Here is a 19,800-nt window from a genome sequence, read left to right on the forward strand (position 1 = left end):
TGTGTCGGTTGACCGGCGTCAGTCCCGGTCCCACAGAAAGCAATTTGCGGCCACTGAAATGGAGCGATATGAATCTGAACGGGTTTGCATGTTTTGTTTTTTTTGTCTCCTTGTGAAGGTACCTGTCTGACCTGCATGCACCAGGTGACCCGGCATGGCAGTGTATCTACGCTCAGCACAAATGGATCCTGCAGCTGATGCAAGACTGCAGGGACGAGTTTATCGGTGGTCAGAGAGGTAACAACCGCACATGATGCTTTGCATTATAAAAAAAGAAGAAAAAAAAAGACAGTCTAGCATTTCCTATCAGGCAGCTGATAGATGTCGTACGAGTCAGAATTCAGGGGAAGTCAGCCTCCAGTGAGGTACCGCCCTTGGTCGACATTCCCTACTCCGTCGTCACCCTCCCATGCCTGCCTGTTGGATTTAAGGCCCGCGTATTTATTTTTTCTTGAATGTATGAATTAGATAAAGCGAGTGGATTTGGGTTTCGGGGCTTGGCCCGTGCAGTCCATCTCGTGCAAATTCACTTTCGGCGTCGTAGATGGATTGAAACAATTAGCCCCAACCAAAACAGCCTGCACAAAAATGTCATTGAAAAAAAAAAAATGTCCGGGAAGGACAGTGATTCAGCAACCGCACACGTATATACACTTGCACTTCCGAGATCGTACACTCAAGGCATTGAAGTCCAAATTGGAAGTGGGTGGCTGTGCCACTCAGCGGAGTTGGAATATAAACATGCCGAATGCAAAGAGCAATTTTCATCTCGGTTGCTTTGCCGGTTGCCTCTCCACAGGTCAACATTGGTCTGGGTTGTCATATCAAGTCACACACGCACCCTATACTATATGCAACGAAAAGAAGAAAACTTTGCCGCACCTCCACAGGTCAACATTGGTCTGGGTTATCATATCAAGTCACACACGCACCCTACTATATGCAACGAAAAGAAGAAAACTTTGCCGCAACTCCAAAGCAGCCTTTCCCGCGAACGTCAGTCGTCTATCTTTTGCCACGTTGTCGTTTTGTTGCTCGAGTCCAGAAGTACTGCGTCGAGTCGGCAATTTGGTCTTCACTGTTGAAACCTTTGGCTTTTTAAATAGTCTTGACTTGTCGTCGTTTTATAATCACTCGCAAATACGCGCTTCAAGACCCATGTCAGTCGTCTACCTTTTGCCACGTCGTCGTTTTGTTGCTCGAGTTCAGAAGTACTGCGTCGAGTCGGCAATTTGGTGTTCACTGTTGAAACCTTTGGCCTTTTAAATAGTCTTGACTTGTCGTCGTTTATAATCACTCGCAAATACGCGCTTCAAGACCCACCTCCGAATGCCGACGAGTTCCCTTTTACGAATAAAAAAATGCCTGGTAGAGCGTTTTGAGAACAAGCTGTTTCCCTTTTTGCGTTTTGTGTATTGTATGGAATTGAAAACTTGAATGGCGTGACCACAAACTAATTAGCGGTCACGTAAACACAGCATCTAGCTGCTAAGTTGTAGAGAAGGTTGAGTTGTTGGGGTCGGCGGGGGGGGGGGGGGGTGGCTTTTTTTCCCCTCAAGTGATTTCGTCGAGTGCTCCTCTGGAGTCTTTTATTCCACCGAAAGAGTTCAAATCAGAGGCTTGATTGGTCAGAGATCCAACTGATATTTTCTATCTTCTCCAACAAATGACCGTCGTTGACGTTTTGGGACGGATTGCAGACTTTCTCTTTTGTTTTTCTCTCAGCTCCCCCCCGAGCCCCTCCTTCCCTCCGCTGCACACACTCAAGCAGCTGGGAGCTATTCACCCCTTGTGGTCTTTACCGCTCACCTCTTGGCCGACAGTTCTGCCTCTTGAAATCTGGAACCATCCCTTCACCCAGGCAACCTTCAAACAGCCACCACCGGGGGAAACCGCATCCACTGCATGCCTCAGCCTCACACTTCCTTCCCCTCTTCCGACCCGCCGTTCGCTGGCCTAACTGAATCGATCCCCTTTTATTTTACCGGTACCGACAGGCACCGCTTGACTTTGGCTGCTTCTTCTTCCTTCCGTCCTTTCCTTCCTTCCTTCCAATATGTTCCGATCGACGGGTAAACGCCATGTTGGTGCCAGCTGGCTCCATTGTTCTGCCGGGTGGGTCGTCAGTAACTGCTGCAAGTCGACGCAACGTAGCGATTCAAGTCGCCTCCGTATGTCTGAACCGCCGCACGCCCAATCTGACTGCGCCTGATCCAATTATAGGCTGCAGTTCTCCTATTTCCTGAACGGCGCTTCTTCTGCCAATGTCAATACAATTTGCAGGGGAATTAGTTCATAGGAAAATGCGTTTGTCAGCGAATAATTAGAGAGGGACTCTGGTGTTCGGAATTTGACAAGGAGACATGAGGTTGCGATTAGGCTCAATCAGTGCTGCTTTAGAAGGGTGTGAATTTTAACACCTCGTCGAGTGCCCGCTCCAATAGCTACATTGGAACTCGACAATAAAACGATGGTTCAAATGCAGTGTTGTCTCACACGTTTTTGCTTGGTTCTATGCGACCTCTGAAATAGGCCAATTTCCCTCTGCTTCAAACAACATCCATTCCGAAGCTGTAATGTGAAACTGATCAATGTTTAGAGTCTCCTGCATTTTTTTTTTTATACCTTCACCGCCTCGCTCTCTCGTTCTCCCTCCCTCACAGGCTCGCTCACACACACACACACACACACACACACATGCCTTCACCGCCTCTCTCTCTCTTTCTCTCTCCCTCACAGGCTCGCTCACACACACGCACACGCCCGCGCGCGCTTGTCGACGCCTCTCAGCGAACACCTGGAACAACACCAGCTCTCATCCCTCTAATGAGAGAAAACATCGGCGTAAAAACAAATTTTTACATATCAGACGTGATGTTTGGGGATATGAGAGATACGATCCTTTGCTTACGAGAAGCACATTGAGTTGCCTTGTGTATGAAATGCGCTATAGAAATGAAACTGCCTTGCCTTAATACTGGTTTGTTGATTTTTTTTCTTTCTTTTTATCAAGTCAAGTCACATTTCTTTCTCTAGCCCTTAATCCCCAAATACTCTCAAAGGGCTTCGCATGCCCACAGTTGACAAGTATTCACGGCATCCCCTGACCTTAACCCCCACAAGGTCAAGAAAAAACCCATCTGGGGAAAAATGAGAAGCCTTGAGAAGTGGCCGCAGATTTGACACAATCTTGTACAAAACAACATTAGTTACAATGATATAAAATCCATCGAACAAGATGAAAACGCTGAATGAATACAAAATTGCCCGCACATCCATTACACGTACGTATTTGCGCTGCTACTTGCATTGGATTTCCCATTCATCTCATTTCTTGTACATTCTCCCTTTCATGCACACTGTAACCTGATCACACGCTAAGCTGTCCACTGTAGTCCCTTAAAGGCTTAAAGTCAAGCAGGGCTAGTTTTTCAAATGAAGCCGGTAACAAATCACGTTCACACTTTCGTTATTCTTGAGGTGGCTGTTTTGGTATTTTAAAGTGAGCGCTGCAGCCAAGCCGCTTGCTGTGGGCCCGCCTTGTCGATGGAGCCCACGCGGCTCCCTGTTGCCATCTGGTGGATTTCTGCTCTCAGGCAACAAAGATGACACGGAAAAAGTGCCGCGTGTGTATGTGTGTGTGTGTGTGTGTCAACCCCAGCTCTTGCCGTCCCGTGTCTACGGCCTGGAAACAACCGGCCGTCTTCTTAGCTGCGGGATCGGAACAAAAACAAGGACTGAAGGCCAATCGTTTCATGTGAAAGCTTGCCCAGATAGATGATGGAGGAATGTGGAATTATGAAAATGTCCCATTTGCTTATTTGATATTTGAAGGATGTGTTCCTTGGACTTGATTTGTTTCCGACTGCCCCCTCCCCTCCTTTTGCCATCTGTTTCAGTGCGCGTCGGAGCTCTGGATCTCGAGGGGGATACCCGTCCGTCGGCTCTCAGCAGGCTGGGCCACACGTCGTCATTGAAGAGGGGGGGTAGCTTGCAGATGACGCGACCTAGCAGTGAGTACCAAGACGCACGATATGGATGCATTTCGTCACCACAACAAAAACTTGACTTTCGAAACATTTTGCACCTTGAGTTGGCTTCCAGCAACTTTTAATGAAGCTCCGCGTCCGATATTTAAATAAGATTCCGCCATGCGTGGTTCAGATTGTTCGGATGATTCAATATTTGTATGTTCATCCTTTTCAGATTGGCGCTTTGAAACCCCTCAGCAGGTGCAGTTTGTGGAAAAGCTTTCGGATGTGGTGATTGGCCAGCTGCCCAACTTCTGGAAGCTTTGGATCTCTTATGTGAACGGCAGTCTTTTCAGTGAGGTGAGGTCGTTCCGGTGAGAAGTTAGCTCTCCAGATATCAAACAACGGAGTTGCGTCTGCCCCGTCCGTCCGTCTCTTCTTCTGCAGACTGGAGAGAAATCTGGCCAGGTGGAAAAATCGAAGAAGAATGCGCGACAAAGGCAGAGCGACTTTAAAGTATGCGATATCATCCTGCCGATATCTGAACTTCGGAATGTAAGTTCCCCGTTGTTGTTTGCGTAGAAAATGATTGAGGAAGTGACCCACCGGCTGGTGAAGCTCGTCCGCGGGGCCCTGCTTGCTACCACGCTGCCGCAAGGCGAGCAAAGTCTTTATGGAGGTTGGCAGAACAAGACGGAACTTCCCGGCGCCTGGATCACGCAAATCATTCACATTGTCAGGTGGAGATTCGTCTTTGAATCGATCGAACTCGATTCTGGTCTGCGCTATAATTGAATGGCCTCTTATCTTCTGATGCTCGTCCCCCCTCCAGGGCTTGCTATGAAGCTTTGTCTGCCTTGGAGATCCCCAACGATCTGTTGCAGGTGATCCAGGATCTGCTACTGGACTTGAGAGTTCACTGCCTCATGGTGACACTGCTGCACACCACAGATGGTGAGAGAGGCCGTATTGCAGCCGTTGCGGAGTAGACGAGCCGGAGTTTATTTTCATAACCAACTCGAAAGCACCCAAAATGAAAAAGGGAATCAGTTGGGTGATATAAAACACAAGATCGGGGGTGCCCAACATTTTTTTGACCAAAGATCTACTTTTCGATCAACCGCCCTCCCGCGATCGCCCTCGCGCGATCGACCCGTTACCGCGTGTGGAAAGTATATCGCTGCCTACCTTTTATGGAGACCTGACGCGGGGACACACTCACAAATGTTATTTTTCTTCCCCCCACCATTTCCCCCGACATTCCTCGCGCTGGACTTCGGACCCGTCCGCGGGCTACCGGTTGATCGCGATCGACATCTTGGGCACCCCTGCACAAGATGAACACCAAACTGTTGGTGCTGCCTTTTGCACAATGAACATCTGGTAGCAAGTACCTCAACTTTCACGTACATCTTATCACGAAAAAAAAAACAACAATAATAGAGGAAGTTTTACGACATTGAAGCTCAGTTTCACTTGTGGTTAAGTATGGCCAATTTGAGAAGAGTGACTGGCTTTCGCTTAGCTACCATGTGACTTCAGTCATCTCCGTTGAGTGTGTGTTTTATCACGTTGTGGTTTTCTTTTAGCCACTCGAATTACGTCGATAAGGCCCTTTACGGGCAAGTTCCATTTTATCCAGCAAGTTGTGAGAACTGTCCTGCAACTGACTGGCTGGCTACTAGTAGCGCACTTCTCAACTTCTGGGATCTGCTCCAGCTCGCCATTGACCCGAACAAGGAGGGATAGAATTTGCACAAATCCAATCTCCCATTTAATTTTTAATATTTTTTTTTGTGAAAACCATTGGGCTTTCAAATGTTGCTTTAACATACGGAGACAATAAATCACAGAAAGTCAACATGCATTTTCTGACTCGAGGGGCTCTGTTAAGAGACAAGCAAAGCATCCGTGACAGTTGAAGATCGGAGAAAGAATAAGCAGCATCACAATGGGTATCCGTGACCCATTTCAAATTGGAAGGAAACATCTGCCGAGCTCATTTGTATCCTTTTCAGATGTCAGGTGCCTGGCCGAGAAGGAAGACTGGGTGGTCGATAACGAAGGCCTGACCAGACTGGTAAGGATGCGGCACATTTCAGCATTTCTCTTTTTTTATATCTCGACATCTATTCAGCTTCAACAAGTGAGGGTCGTCTACTTATTGTTGGCGTTTGTGTGGATGTTTTCATGTCTTCTATTCTTGCTCAGCCGTCTCAGTTTGAGCAGTGTGTGGTCCAGATGCTGCAGTCACTCAAAGAGCCTCTGGAGATCAAATCAGGCGAGATCAACGTAAGATCCTAATCACAGTTGCAGAAATCATCCGCTGACGTAATTCCTGCTTGTCGCCTTCGCTTCTTGCTGACTGACTGTCTTTTTGTTTTTTTTTTTTTTTTTTTTTTGTGGTCGTTCCGAGTGACACAAATGACTTCAATTTCCTTGACATAATCCCATACCTGAACTTTTTACACTTTCTGCTGTTGAAATTCGATCTGCTAGACAGAGCCGCTGTCCAGCCCGCAGCTTTTCAACAATACGGAAGGCTGGCCGATGACGAGATTTACACTCGCATGTGTTTGATGGAAACAAAGACGACATAAAAGTGAATTGAGTGACAAATATCAAGAGAGCCGGTGACATTGTCTTTGCGTGCCATGTTTCCCCAGATACTACAGCTGGACCAAGTTCAAGACCAAGCCACCGACCTTTGCGTGAGCATCATGAAGGTGAGGACCGTTTTATTCCCGGCGCTACATTGTTGTCCTTTAACCAGCAAACAAAATGTCGAAGAAAAAAAAAAAGAAACAAAAGCCCGACAAAGCGAGCACCCGCGGCGCTCTGCCAACGAATGGCAAAAACCCTCGTCTGCGTCCTGGCTGCCGTCCAGGTGCCCTTGAGCAAAACCCCGAGCTCATTTGCTCATTTCAGGCGGGGGTTGGTCACTGTTCGCATGCCCCATCGTGACTAAGCTCTCGCATCTGTGCGGTCTACTTGGTGGTGTGAAACAAAACTACTCGGCGGCGTGTGAATTGAAACTCCCCTCACAGGACGACATTCATATCGTATGCTGCAGTGATTTCTCCCCGTCGGGTCGTTAGAGTAACTGCTCTCTCCCCGTGAGACGACGTTATGAACTTGTTTGCCGTGTACATGTATGCCACGTTTGTTGTCGGGTGTGCGATAGCACGCGAATATCTGTCCAAATATATCCGCCCTCTGATTGACAGACGATCCATCCCAAGTTATGTGAAAAGCGAGCACGTAAACGAGTCCCGTTTGTGTATGACAACCCAGCAGTGTGTTGTTCCAAACGTGTCTGACCAGAACGTCCGTGTCCACGTTAGGTTTTCATCAGCTGCCTGGAACAGCTCAGCACAAACCGAGATGGAGATGCGACTCTGTCTCAGTAAGTAGTGGCAAAGATTTTGCAATCTCGGAGTGACGATGTGTTCAGATAACTTTTATGTTTGTTGTAGCATTTCCATGGATCTGTCCTCTCCCGATCGCTTTAAAAACATGCAGGAATGCTCCAGTCCAACATCCGTAAGCATCATTTTCATTTTTTGGAAACCATCTCTCAACACACTTAAGGTCCCTTCGACCGTGACTGACAGCAACGTTCAACCCGTGTCGGAATCATTTCAACCATCAAATGTTATCGACCTATTTTCGGGTCGCGGACCAGCAGCTAATGCGTCCTCCTTTCCTGTAAGTCGTCAAATGCGTTCATCGTGTGCCGGCGAGGAGGAGGACGTTCTGTCGTCAGACCTTCCGGTAAAGGTCTATGGGGCGAGCGCAGGAGGGGTTTCCCCAGCGCCCATGTGGTTGCTCACTTCAGAAGTTGCTGATGTGTGTTATGTGTCGGTGCAAAGAATTTGGAGCAATATTTGGGGGAATGTAAGAATAAGGTGACAACATTTTGCAGTTGAGAAAATCAAAACGTGTAAAAATATGCTCTCGTTGACGTTTGACCCGTCCTTGACTTTGGTGTGGAGGAACCTGGCTGCTCCCAAAATTGGAACTTACCGTAAAATGCCGTACAAGATGAGCATTTTTGTCCCACCAAAAATGATCCCAAATTTGGCGGAAGTACTACACACGGGTGTGAATAAGGCACGACGTTTTCCCAGGGCCTCGTCGGTAGCTCTCGGCACGGCAGCAACAACAGGTTGTTCGGGATGACGCTTTCAAATAAGCTAGCGTATGTTTGAAAGAGAAAAAAACAGTGAACATCGAGTACGTTGCTGTCTCCGTAGGAACAACGCTTGCTCATCGTCCTCAGCAACTGCCACTACCTGGAGAGGCACACGTTCCTCAACCTGGCTCATCACTTTGAGAAACATGGATTGACGGGCACTGAGAAGATCACACGGGTCAGTGGAATGTTCCGGGAGCTTTGGCTCGAAATTTCCACTGTTGCCAAACTCTGATCTCAATGATTAGTGAGTCATCTGCTTATTTGCCTATTGTGGGCGTGCGCCTCAGTCAGTCCACAGATGTGTGAAGTTCTACTGAGACACGATGCTTTCCGTCCTGCCCGGCTCACTTGTCATAAGAACACGGACCAAGAACCTTGTCACCTTTCACACGGTGACTCATGTTTGATTCACAAAGCGAGGAAATATTTAGTCTCACTTTCTGGTCAAAGTCTTTTCTTTGAAATCGCTATTTTCGATTTCAAGTTTCTTGAAAAATCACAGGTTTTCCAAAGTTAGAGCTTGACCTTGACTCGCGAGAACCCACATCCCTGACAACTAACCCGGATTGTCCTCATTTTGTTGTTGAAATCTCTGAGCCCGACCTCATTACGGATGGGATATGGGATATTTTTGATATTAAAAAAAAAAAAAAACAGTCGTGGGTCACCTTGAAACCACGGCGATTCCGCCGGTGGCTCCGGTTGGGGCAAGGGTCGCCGTGGGAAGCTGCGCGGATGACGAGTCCAAAGTTAGCTGTAAGCTAACAACTTGACTGGGTCCGAATGGCTGCTCATTTTAATAGATTCATCTGAGTGGCGAGAAACGCTTAGCACATGAGTCCGAGGGGAACTGTAAGGTAGCCAGTCGGCTCGACCTCGATCGCTTCTCGTTTTCATAGAAACATAATCGGCGACGAGAAACGACTGCACCCGCACAAGTGAGCTTACGACACAGTCGAAGCCATTCATACAATTGTACTCTTCAGACTTGCTCACCATTCTATTTTGCACGTTGCCTGGTGAACCCGCTATTGACTTGTGAAGAATGAAAACCAAATTCCAGAAGCAAGCGGTCCTCGTGAGGATTGACGTTTGTGGCGTTGTCTTTGCAAGTACGCCGACGTCTCGACGTACCTCTGTAAGCCCCCACCTCCCCTCCCATTCCCAACTCGGCTGACTGCCGCTTTTGCTGTCTCCCACCTCTCAGATGAGCATCGTGGCCGTTCGGGAACTGGATGAAAAACTATTTGACGCTTACATTGAACGCAGAGCTGACCCGATCGCGGGCTCACTGGAGCCGGGCATCTACGCCGGCTACTTTGACTGGAGAGACTGTCCACCCCCGACAGGTACTTGCGCAGTCAAGCCCCACCGCCCGTACAAACACTTCAAAAAGAGGCCATATGGAAGGATTTGCTCGTCATGCGCGGCGCACGCAGGAATTTCCCCACAACTCAGCTTCCTGACTCAGATTGTATCATAAACAAAGGTCTCGGCAGACCTGTAGGAGGAGAACTCTGCTCGTTCGTGTCCCGTGTAAAGTACAGCGCCGAGGGCTTACTGTAACAACCGCTGAGATCGTTCGCTTCGCTCGCTCTTCGGAAAAGACGCAACAGCCCCGGCATCTGAGCGGTTGTCTCGGTGTGTGTTGCACTTGTCAAAACCCAGATGAAGCTGCTTTGCATATGTGTGGTTGACCTTAGCGCAGCTTGGAAGGAAATGTGTGCATGCGTGTGCGTGCGCGCGCTTGTGTGTGTGAGAGAGAAGAAGCACCGTTTTGGTGAAGCTGAACCTTGTTCTGCTTTGCTCCGACTAGTTTGTGCAGGCTGGATGTGAAAGAGGAACATTTTGGAATACCACACCGCACTTGTAGGATATGATACTTTCGCTTGTTGCACATGAGTGTGAAAGTCATGTTTGTCGGTGCTATACATAAAGAAAAAAAAAGATGGCTTCATGCTGTCACTCACTTATTCTTTTCAAAGTAATATTTCAACATTTCACTGCAGTATTGAGCTTTATTTTCACCTCACTGGTTTGTTGTTTTTTTTGGGTTTTTTTTTTTTTTGCATTTGGTTTAAATTTGAGGAAAATGAATAGAAAAGATTATTATTACATTGTTCAATCTGAGACGCAAGTGAACAGATGAATTTTTCACCCTGATTCAGAACCTGCCCTCCCTTTTCTCAAGCACATCCATTTTTCCACAATAGTAATGAGATCGATCACTGGTAGGGGGGGGAAAAAAAAAAGAGAGGAAAATGGATGTTTTAGATCAGCGTGAAAAATTGATTTGGAGACTCGCATCGCTGATTCAAAATTGGCTGTTTTTGCACGTTTGATGTCGGATTGAGCACGCTGCTTCTTTTTCAGGGGTGAGGAGCTACTTAAAGGAAGCCTTGGTCAACATCATCACCGTTCACGCTGAGGTCGAACAATCATTGACCCTTTTTTTTTGCGCTGGTCTTGCATGAATGAAGAAGATTCTTTGACCTCCTTTGTCATCTTTCCTTCCCCCAACGTTCTGTCCGGCAGGTGTTTACCATCTCCAAGGACTTGGTCCCTTGCGTCTTGTCCAAAATCCTCGCAACGGTTGCGGACGAGATGTGCCGCCTTATGCAGTGCGTGTCATCCTTCAGCAAAAACGGCGCCCTGCAGGTATTCTCGTCACACACTCACTCCAAGCAACTCCAAGTGAGTTTCCCCCGTTTGTGGGAAAGCCACGTTTGTGACTGCCACCTGCCGACCGCCGGCGGCGGTGGGGTGTGTCGGCCATCTTGCTTTGGTCGCCGTCTTAACATTTGCGCCTTCTCCTGCCAATTCGCAGGCTCGACTTGAACTTTGCGCCCTGAGAGATGCCATCGCGGCCTACCTGAATGCCGAAAGCAAGTAAGTGCGGCGCAAGCGCACGCGGGTTGCCGCAGCCAGACACTCGGCTTGGCTCTGTGATTTATGACTGTGTGTGTCTGACACGCACGCACGCACGGTCACATGTACCTCAAAACGATCCCTATTTATGTTCATTGGTGGGTTACATGGTAGGAAGTGAAAGCAATCTGGTTGTGCTGCGTGCATTCACGCCGCCCGCCGCGTGTTAACTGGGGCTGCAATCGTCCAAATCATTTTCGTATCGCGGTAAGTGCGAATAGTTCGTTGCCGTGGCAACTGCACGGGGCACTTAAGTTCACGCTCGACTTTTCTCCATCATGATGCCCAAGATACTCTTGTCTTGTTGCGGTCATGTGACCGTAAATAATCCACATTCATGTTATTCCACGGCAGGTTCCACACGAGTTTTGATTGATTTATTGTCTCCAGCTCAACAATTTACGATTGGCGCGCAGCTTTAACTGAAGAGATTCCCCCACTTAGCATCAAGAAATAATTACGTGCAGCGCCTTCGTTTTCAGAGACCGCAGGTGAAGGAAACCCTTCTTAGGCTACAAATCAACGATAAGCCACAAAGGTGGTCGCTTCCACCGTGCAGTTGGAAAAAAAGACAATACGTTCGTCTCGTCGCTCACCCGCTCGCTTATTTTCTTTCCCGCTTATCCGCATCCCGGCACTTAAGTTCACGCTCGACTTTTCTCCATCAAAAAAAAAGACCGTACGTCCGTCTCGTCGCTCACCCTCTCGCTTATTTTCTTTCCCGCTTATCCGCATCCCGGACGGGAGAGCCGACATGCTTCGAGGTCCCCAGAAGGATTCCGCCCTTTTACTACACCTCAATTTCAGAAGCATTTTTTTTTACTTGGCGAACTTTGACACTGACTTTTTCTAAAGTTGAATCTTTTGTTCACAGCGCCAGCTTCAAAATGGCTTTGGACGCCCTTCCTCAATTATACGGCGCGTCTGAGAAAAAGTGAGTGCGCCGCCGGCCATTTCGGTCCGACGTCGTTTCGTCCCGGCGAAGGGTGACTCGCGTCTGTGTCTGTCTTGCGGCAGGTTACTGGAAGAACTGCTGAATAAGTTTAAGAGCAGCATGCGCCTGCAGCTCACCTGCTTCCAGCCCACCTGCATCCAGCCTGTCAAGAGATAAACTCCACCCACTCTTTGTTTCTTGCCTTTGTGCGTTTTCATTGACGCACGACAACAACATTGCCTTTGCTTTCATTTTGTACGTCACGAGCCGTAGCTTGAAATCTTCCACTAATTTGGGGTCGGGGGCGGGCGGCCCTGCCAGAAAACGTTCTGAGCTCGTGTCTCGTGTTTATGATTGGTCCTCTTGCCATTGAATTACCCGCAGGCTTTGTTTGCTGACAACAAAATATCATCTCGAAATGTTCGAATGAAAATGTGATTAAAAAGCAAAGTGTCCGCTTACGTCCTTTGCTCCTTTTATCTGACAAACGGGGCCCCGATGGCATGACGAGTGATCATGTCGCCTACTGAGGTGAGCTGATCACATTCAAACCAGTCAGCCAGGTTCTTTAATGACGAGAAAATGATGAAACCCTGAAAGTATTCTTCATCAAACAATCATGGGGGTGCATCCTCAGGAATGCTCTTGGTCACGGACGGACGAACGGAACTGATTCTCGTTCCGTGTCTTTTCAGTTCATCCCACCGAAAGGCATTTCTTCCCATTTCAAGAGAACATTTCTGTCGGCCTGACAATGCACAAATGACATTTTGCACAGCCGTTTTCAATGCCGACAGTTGAGCCACGCGGCACACGTTTATTTTTGCAGGCAGTTGGATTCACACGACGGGTGCGGCCATTCATCTGCACCCTCGACTTCCTTCGGGGTCGCCTGGCGCGTCCTCGTCTCACACTCTCAGGGTGCGGTCCGCCAGGGCGGTTGCGCAAAGGAACAAGCCCCTTTGCGGTTTTGCTATGTGCTTCGGCGCTGAGGCAGAGATTCTGCCCCAGCACACTGCAAGCGCACTCACAATCCGGCCTTCACTAGAGACGAAGTCAAGACCTGGATGGCACTCGGATTTCTTGAGTTTCAATGAAAAGAAGACAGAAGTGATGGTGGCCCTTGTACATGCCATCTTGCGGACTTGGGCCCTCCTGGCTCCTTATCCGAAGCCAACAATCTTAAAGTTGGGTCTTAAACTGGACAGTGATTGGAAATTGGACTGGCAAATTGGTGCCGGTGTCAAATCCGTGTTCTTTGGCCTTCGGCAGCCTCTTCTTTCGCTGATGAGCACTTTGAAACAGTCATTAATGCTTTCATAACATCTCTGCTGGATGACTGTAACGGGCTATACTTTGGAGTCAGCCAATCCTCCATCAAGCATCTCCAGTTGGTCCAAAACGCTGCCGCTTGCCTTTGTCTGGTACTCGTAAGAGGGAGCTCATCACTCCTACTCGAGCATCCCTTCGCGGGCTCCATTTTAGAGTTCTTTTGAAGATCCTCTGATTTGTTTTCCAATCTTGAAATGGCCTGCTCTGATTTGTGGAGTTGAAACAAGAGTAATTGAATACGTCAGCTTTCTTTTCAGCTGTCAGTTGAACGCAATTCATCTCGCTTCCGTGAAATCATGACCATACCGGACATCACGTTACATTTTTTTCTACTGCGTTTACAAAGACCCAAATTTAAATGTCTCGTTTTATTGCTGCGCAACTGCAGAGGAGCCGAACATTCCATTGCAGTCAGAAAATATAGACAATCATATATTCCTCAACTACATATTGATAGGTGGACTGAATTGGGTCCAACGAGCACACGATTCAATGTCAGTATATCTTGCTTTAAAAAAAAAAAAAAAAAGACAATGAAAACACTGCAAAAGTTAGTAATCCTTTCAAAAGAATTTGAAAAAAAAATTCTAAAGAAAAGCAGTCACGTTTTGGATGGCAGTATGTTTGTTGAGCAAGCTCATGATGGTCAGTGTGCATCGAAAATCGACGTTGGCATCGATGGATCGGCTTATTGTACGTTCATAAAATATACCAATTCGGACATTCATCAATTCAAAGAGGCGGGTAACTCGCGCTGGGCACATCGACAGCGATTCCAACTCCTGTGTGATTTCGAGAACATGCCAACTCCACACAGGAAAGTTTTGAGCTGTGATTTTGAACCCAGATCCTCTGGACTGCGAGGCAGGCACACTAACCACGACTCCACCCCGCCGCAGAAGCCAAACATTCCTCGAGTTTTTCAACGATAGCGCACGAGCTTGCATTTGCGCACCGAACGATGCCTTCGGCAAACAAACTTAATTTTAAAATGAGTTTGTTTGAGGGCCTCGACAAAAGTGTCAAGTTGACGTTATGCCGTTTTGCTTGCACTGAAGACACTAAAATGTTGATGACTTTGACATCCGTTTCCACGTAGGAACAAACAAAGCCCGTCCTGAGAATGGGCCGCTTTGTCGGCGGGAGTGCGAAGCTGCTCGGGCGAGTGCTCGGGTCACTCCTGCAGGCTGTGATGTTGCGTGAGGGCCCTGTGATAGTCCTCGGCGAGGCCGATGTGCTCCGGGAGCCCGGCGTGCTCGTAGCCGCGGTACAAATGGCCACCGCCTGTCTGCTGGGCGTAGTACAGGACCTGCCTGGCAAACAAAGGCTCCACCTGCATGGGAGAAAAGCACCGTTGGCGGCGGTCGAGACTCGGCCTGAGATAAGATGAGCAATTAGCTGTCACCTGCACGGTGAGGCCCGCTCTCGGGGAGTCGAGGCACTCCTCTCCGAAACTCAGAAGAACCTGGAAGCGAGCGGCCAGCGGCCGACCGTGGAACCCGTAAGTCTGCATCTCTGTTCATCGGAACACAGACGCAAGGTGTCAACTTCTTGTACGGCAAAGCCAGCGAAGCGTAAAAGGTTCGTTTGAGGTGTGACCTTTTGGGGGATGGGGGTGGGGGGGGATGACTCGAATGGAAACTTGTGGCCACAACGCGTTTGCAAAGCCATTTCGACTATGCCACGCTTGAGCTGTTTTGGCGCGTGGGCGGGGGACGCGCAGACGGCGTAGAAAACACGAGCGGCACCGTCATAAAGGACACCCCAGAAAAGAGTCGGCCACACCTGTTGAGAGCGAATCCTTTGGGGGGACTTTGCCTCGGAGGTTTTGGTCCTATTAGTATTCAAAGGGCGGTTTTGAATCACTGATTAAATCAAAATGCAATTTTTGATGAACCAGAAACATCAAGTAAAAGTGTTTCGAATTGTTTTAGACAAATCTGAACTATTAGGACCACCGATTCATCGGCTGGCTGATTTAATAGGCCGATATTAGCTATTTTAAAGGGCAACCATTATTGCCTTCCCCCTTTTGTTTTCCCCAAACACGTTACAGCATTACACCAAGCTAGTGACAATCAAACACCCAAAAACTTTATGGTGTAATTTTTGCAGATTTTTTTTCTCTGTTTTGAAGTTGAACAAATCGTAAAGGACAATATAATGTTAAAAAAATGCTTTGCCCGTATTTTTATATCTTTATTGTTGTATGTTGATAGTATTTGAGTTTCCTAAGGTTTCTGTAACAATGTGAATGAATGAAATGAATGAAATTTGTTCAAACAAAAGGCCCGAAACTTTGACGCTTTGATTGGGGCAGGCTGAAGGGCTGAAGCTGGTCTTAGCTGGCCATTTGGTGTCCTGAAGTTGAAGTAAATTGAATATAAGTTACTTCTTGGGCAACACCACCATTCGGGTCCCGAGACAAGTCCCTTCATGACGTATGTCACCAAAACAGGATCATTTTGAACCAACGCTGTACTGATAACCCGCTACGGCATTTCTTACTCGCTTTAATTCATCAATCAGTCTGCGTCGTAATCGCTGGGTTGAAATAAGCCAGCCTGGGCTTGGCTCAATCCTTTTTGGACCCACCGTCGGGTGAGCTGTTTTCGCCCAATTTTGAGTTCCGTACTTGACAGACTAACAGCCAGAGTCAAAAAACGCTACATACTGAGTCCAAATATGACCGTTCCAAAAGAAAAAAAAGACGGGATTCTTTACCGCTGCCTGCTGGCCATTGGAAGTAGTACAAGGAGCCCTGTCAGGTCTCACCTGTGAGGTAGTCCTGCGTGTGGAGTAGTTTGCAGGTGACCGCTCGCTCCAGCTTTTTGGGCTTGTCCCCGTAAGGGCTGAGTCTGGCCTGCCAGTACACCCGGCCCTCACACAGTCGCTGAGCGTAGAGTCCGTCGGGGGCCATCCAGCACAGCACCCCGCCCTCCAAGGATGCGCAGGGGCTCGCGGGCCGCTCCTCTGCCCCCCTCTGGCCCGAGAAGGGGTCCGCGGGCAGCAGGACCACATCGCGGCCTCCCGAGGATAAGTAGTGCTTGTCCTCCGGGGAGGCTGGAGTGATGTGGCAGCCTTCGGGGCTGAAGGTCGTCACCTCCCTCACCAGAGTGTCCCGCAAATAGACTGACACGTGCAGGCGGGCGTCTGTGTGGAGACAAGCACAAGGCAGCACGGACAGGAGACAACATTAGTCGTTGCTCTCTTCTCAAAGGGTCTCGCTTTCGTCCCGGAAGCGGAGGCATTTTTACTCGGGCTCGGACTGGGCGGAGTTTTGATCAAGACCGGGCCGGTACTGCTGTGATCATTGAGAAACGCAGAATGCTACGCCGCCTTCCTGGTGTGGCTTTGTTTCGTTGTACGACGATATCAACAGAACAAAATTTGTTGGGAACAAAAGATACTTGTCTCGGCCTCGATATCTTGACGGCAACGCTATGACAGCCTCGTTCCAAAATGGAATCCTATTTCGCAAATTGATTCAAAATAAGCGCCACCTCTCAAGCTCCATCAGGTTGGTTGGGGAGCGTACCCGGTGCGCAATCGTTTTCGGATCTCTCCCAAGATGTTTGATTGGCTTCAAGTACGGGTTCTGTTCTGGCGGATTCACTTAAAAGACATCCGCAGAGTTGTCCTGAAGCCACTCCTTTGTTTTTTTTTTGGCTGTGTGCTCGAACTCGTTGTCCTGTTGGAAGTTAAACCTTCACACAAATCGGAATTTCCGGACACTCTGGAGCCGGTTTTCATCCCGAAAGTCTCTGTGCATTGCGGCGTTCATCCTTCCCTCATTTCTTTTTCTTTTTAATGAATCTGCAACCATTCAAATCAAACTTTGTTGACATTGTCATCACAGGGGGGGGGGGGTTTATTCCATTTTGGACTGAGGCTGTAACATGGCAAAGTGCAAAACAAAAAAAAAAAACGTTCATGAAAAAGTGAAGTGCTGTGAATACTTCCCGGATGCACTGTGAATTGTGCAGGTAATACTTATCAGTCTTAATACTGTAATTGGAATTAGCGTCGCTGACCCAAACAAAAGTGCAAATTGGCCTTTTGTGACCCCCTTTTTCAAATTGATGATTCGATTCTAAATCATCACAATGATCGATACCTCGGAGAGCCTCTGCTGATCTGATGCTGCTGTCCAGATTGAATGGCGAGGGCTGAGTGTCAGCAGGACCGTAGGAGTAAATTGAGGCTCGAAGCTGGTAACCTGCACATGCACGCACACACACACACACACAACCAACCCCAGACGCGCCGCACGTGGCATTTCAAGGAAGGCCGTTGCTTCTTTTTGAAGAGTGAGCAACTTACCGTTATCCGCAGATGGGCCCTGCCAGGGCAGGCTGCGGGGGGGATATGGGCACTGAGTGAAGGGCAGCTCTGGCAAAGGGGCGTGATCCTGACCGAAGTCCCTCCAGCCACATTCTACCGAGGGAAGGTACTGCGGCGTCTTCAGAACGAGAGGCAACAGGCGCTTCAGCGCATCCAAATTGGGACGACAAACAGCTCTCAGAGCCTTTTCGGCGGATCAGAAAGAATCACCTGAGTTTGAAGGGAAGGGTAAGCCGAATTCGCAGAGTAGCTGACGGGACTCAGAGGGCTGCCCTCTTCTCTGGGCCCTGAAAGTGACGTCGGTCACGTTAGCTCACTCTGCTCAGCGGAAAAAGGAAGGCGTTGCGGCGCGGCGGCGACGGCTGGTTTGCGGCTGGGCTCTCACAACAAGGAGTCGCCCCACCGATAGTTCACAAACCACGAGCCGCCTTCGAGAAAAAGGCCACCTCCGCCGGCGAGGGTAAAACCATCACTTCAACCACTTGTGGATATTTACCGGCCGTTTGCTGACAGAAATGGTGCCGCTCACTTTTCTTGGCGCCCTCGGGAATGATGTGGTAGACTTTGTAGGGGTCCGAAATGTCCAGCTGGCTGCGCTCCACCAGTTCCTCAAAATCGTTGCTCTTGTTGAGGGCGCAGCGGAGGCGTGTCTTCCAGGTGGGCGGGTCGGGCTTATCCACCCCCTCGCGATACTTGCCTTTAAACAGCGCCCAGGCCTGCGGCGACATCACCGTTACAAACTTGATACTCCCCACTTGTTGAAAAACCTCAAGCATTCCCGCTTGCTGTCGACTGAAAATGACATCACGGTTGCTCGGGGCACAAGTCGTGACCAGTTATGGTTCAGCTTCGGAAAACAGATGCGCCGTGATTGGTCGTAAACGGAGTCCCGAGCAACTGTGATGTCGTTTTTACAGTTGACAACGTGGCAAAGTGGTTGCCCCGCCCTGAGATGGCGAAAAATGGCTGGATTTCGCCGCTTCATTCATATTCCACAAAGACAATTGTCATCTAAATGCCATGTCAGACTTGTGGGGACCTGCTCGAAGGGAAGACGATACTCATTTTGGAAGATGCAATTGTCATCTAAATGTCATGTCAGACTTGTGGGGATCCATAGAACATATTATTGTCAAAAACATTTTGGACTTGAATTCTCCTTGAAGATTCCATGACCGGTTTGGTCTGTAACATGTCAGAAAAATCAGGAAAACTGTGGATCCTTGGTTTCGAAAGCAAAAGCAAATGTTTGAATTGGATTCCACGCAAAGATAATTAGTCTGCTCGAAGGGAAGACGATACTCATTTTGGAAGATTTGAACTTGAAATCAAACAAAGTCTCGGAATGATTAATCAATGATTAAAAGACTTACTGATGATTTAGATCATTGATTAGCGCCCGATCAATCGTTGCACCTCCAACGCATGCTATTGCACCCTTGAGGAGGCCATATCTCTCCAAATGCGGTTACACGGGGCTCTTCCGAGGAAATTGTCATTGTGAAATTGAAGATGTTGAATTTCAAATCTTGAACCTTCGACATTGAAATGCAATTTTACATCCCACAAAGTATAATGTAATTTTCGAGATGCTTATCGTGATCTTTGCTTTCCTCTGTGACATTTAATGCCCCCTCTCCCGCCCCCTTAATTCTTCAGGGTCTTTTTGTTGCTGCATGCTCATTGAACGTCACAGTCTTGGGGTGCACGTCTGACCTCCCAAATTAAAAAAAAAAAAAGTTCTCAATTTCGGTGATCAATCCCTCAAACGCGAGGCGAGCCAACGCCAATCCAAGACGGCAGCCAATGGAAAGCCGGTGCACATTTTGAACGAACGCGGGCAGCGCCGGTTGCGAGGACGCGGCAAGTTTAGAGGAGCTCACCTTGAAGAGCGCGGCATCCTCGTCGCGGTTGTAGTCCTGCTTGCCGGCGTGCTTCCACGGGATCCGGAAAATGCTTTTCTCATCGTTTTCCCACACCAAGCCGGCGTATTTGCCGCAATCCACCTGCTCAATGAGCCACTGGCGCAACTTTCCGTTGCCGCTGCTTCCGGGAAGTCCGCAATCCACTTCGGGGTTCATGTCGCCCCTCTC

General features: G+C 48.6%; 3 protein-coding genes across 4 annotated transcripts in view; 2 read left to right on the plus strand and 1 right to left on the minus strand.

Annotated features, from left to right (window-relative positions):
* Positions 1 to 88: 88 nt before the first annotated feature.
* Positions 89 to 12,489, plus strand: LOC109524977 (exocyst complex component 2-like). Its single transcript, XM_019885148.1, has 18 exons — positions 89 to 237; positions 3,900 to 4,013; positions 4,207 to 4,331; positions 4,419 to 4,487; positions 4,554 to 4,711; positions 4,804 to 4,925; positions 5,990 to 6,051; positions 6,183 to 6,263; positions 6,638 to 6,697; positions 7,316 to 7,377; positions 7,448 to 7,514; positions 8,228 to 8,344; positions 9,377 to 9,518; positions 10,543 to 10,598; positions 10,705 to 10,827; positions 10,997 to 11,058; positions 11,972 to 12,031; positions 12,115 to 12,489. Exons 1-18 carry the CDS (start codon positions 198 to 200, stop codon positions 12,206 to 12,208), a joined length of 1,614 nt encoding a protein of 537 aa, XP_019740707.1. The 5' UTR covers positions 89 to 197; the 3' UTR covers positions 12,209 to 12,489.
* Positions 12,490 to 13,672: 1,183 nt separating this feature from the next.
* Positions 13,673 to 19,792, minus strand: LOC109524983 (interferon regulatory factor 4-like). 2 transcript variants are annotated; one of them, XM_019885170.1, is made up of 8 exons: positions 19,591 to 19,792; positions 18,237 to 18,423; positions 17,918 to 17,994; positions 17,687 to 17,825; positions 17,481 to 17,582; positions 16,139 to 16,516; positions 14,769 to 14,878; positions 13,673 to 14,696 (listed from the first exon to the last, which is right to left on the minus strand). In XM_019885170.1, exons 1-8 carry the CDS (start codon positions 19,786 to 19,788, stop codon positions 14,538 to 14,540), a joined length of 1,350 nt encoding a protein of 449 aa, XP_019740729.1. In that variant the 5' UTR covers positions 19,789 to 19,792; the 3' UTR covers positions 13,673 to 14,537. The 2 variants fall into 2 exon arrangements, with proteins under 2 accessions (XP_019740729.1, XP_019740720.1); XM_019885161.1 differs by having other exon boundaries at positions 18,204 to 18,423.
* Positions 17,597 to 19,800, plus strand: part of psmg4 (proteasome (prosome, macropain) assembly chaperone 4) — an 18,813-nt gene continuing 16,609 nt past the window's right edge. Inside the window, exon 1 of the mRNA XM_019885228.1 lies at positions 17,597 to 17,612. The gene's annotated coding sequence lies outside the window, so the exon portion shown is untranslated. The remainder of the gene's footprint in view (positions 17,613 to 19,800) is intronic.

This window comes from Hippocampus comes, unplaced genomic scaffold (assembly GCF_001891065.2).
Source record: "Hippocampus comes isolate QL1 unplaced genomic scaffold, H_comes_QL1_v1.1 scaffold90, whole genome shotgun sequence".
Classification (NCBI taxonomy): domain Eukaryota; kingdom Metazoa; phylum Chordata; class Actinopteri; order Syngnathiformes; family Syngnathidae; genus Hippocampus; species Hippocampus comes.

Coding starts and splice junctions, on each gene's coding strand:
- LOC109524977 (XM_019885148.1), top strand. CDS start 198: ATGCAAGACTGCAGGGACGAGTTTATCGGTGGTCAGAGAG. Junction 4,712..4,803: donor CAAATCATTCACATTGTCAG/GTGGAGATTCGT, acceptor TCCCCCCTCCAG/GGCTTGCTATGAAGCTTTGT. Junction 10,599..10,704: donor TCATCACCGTTCACGCTGAG/GTCGAACAATCA, acceptor TCTGTCCGGCAG/GTGTTTACCATCTCCAAGGA.
- LOC109524983 (XM_019885161.1), bottom strand. CDS start 19,788: ATGAACCCCGAAGTGGATTGCGGACTTCCCGGAAGCAGCGGCAACGGA. Junction 17,995..18,203: donor TTTCTGTCAGCAAACGGCCG/GTAAATATCCAC, acceptor CGTCACTTTCAG/GGCCCAGAGAAGAGGGCAGC. Junction 17,826..17,917: donor ACCCTTCCCTTCAAACTCAG/GTGATTCTTTCT, acceptor CTCGTTCTGAAG/ACGCCGCAGTACCTTCCCTC.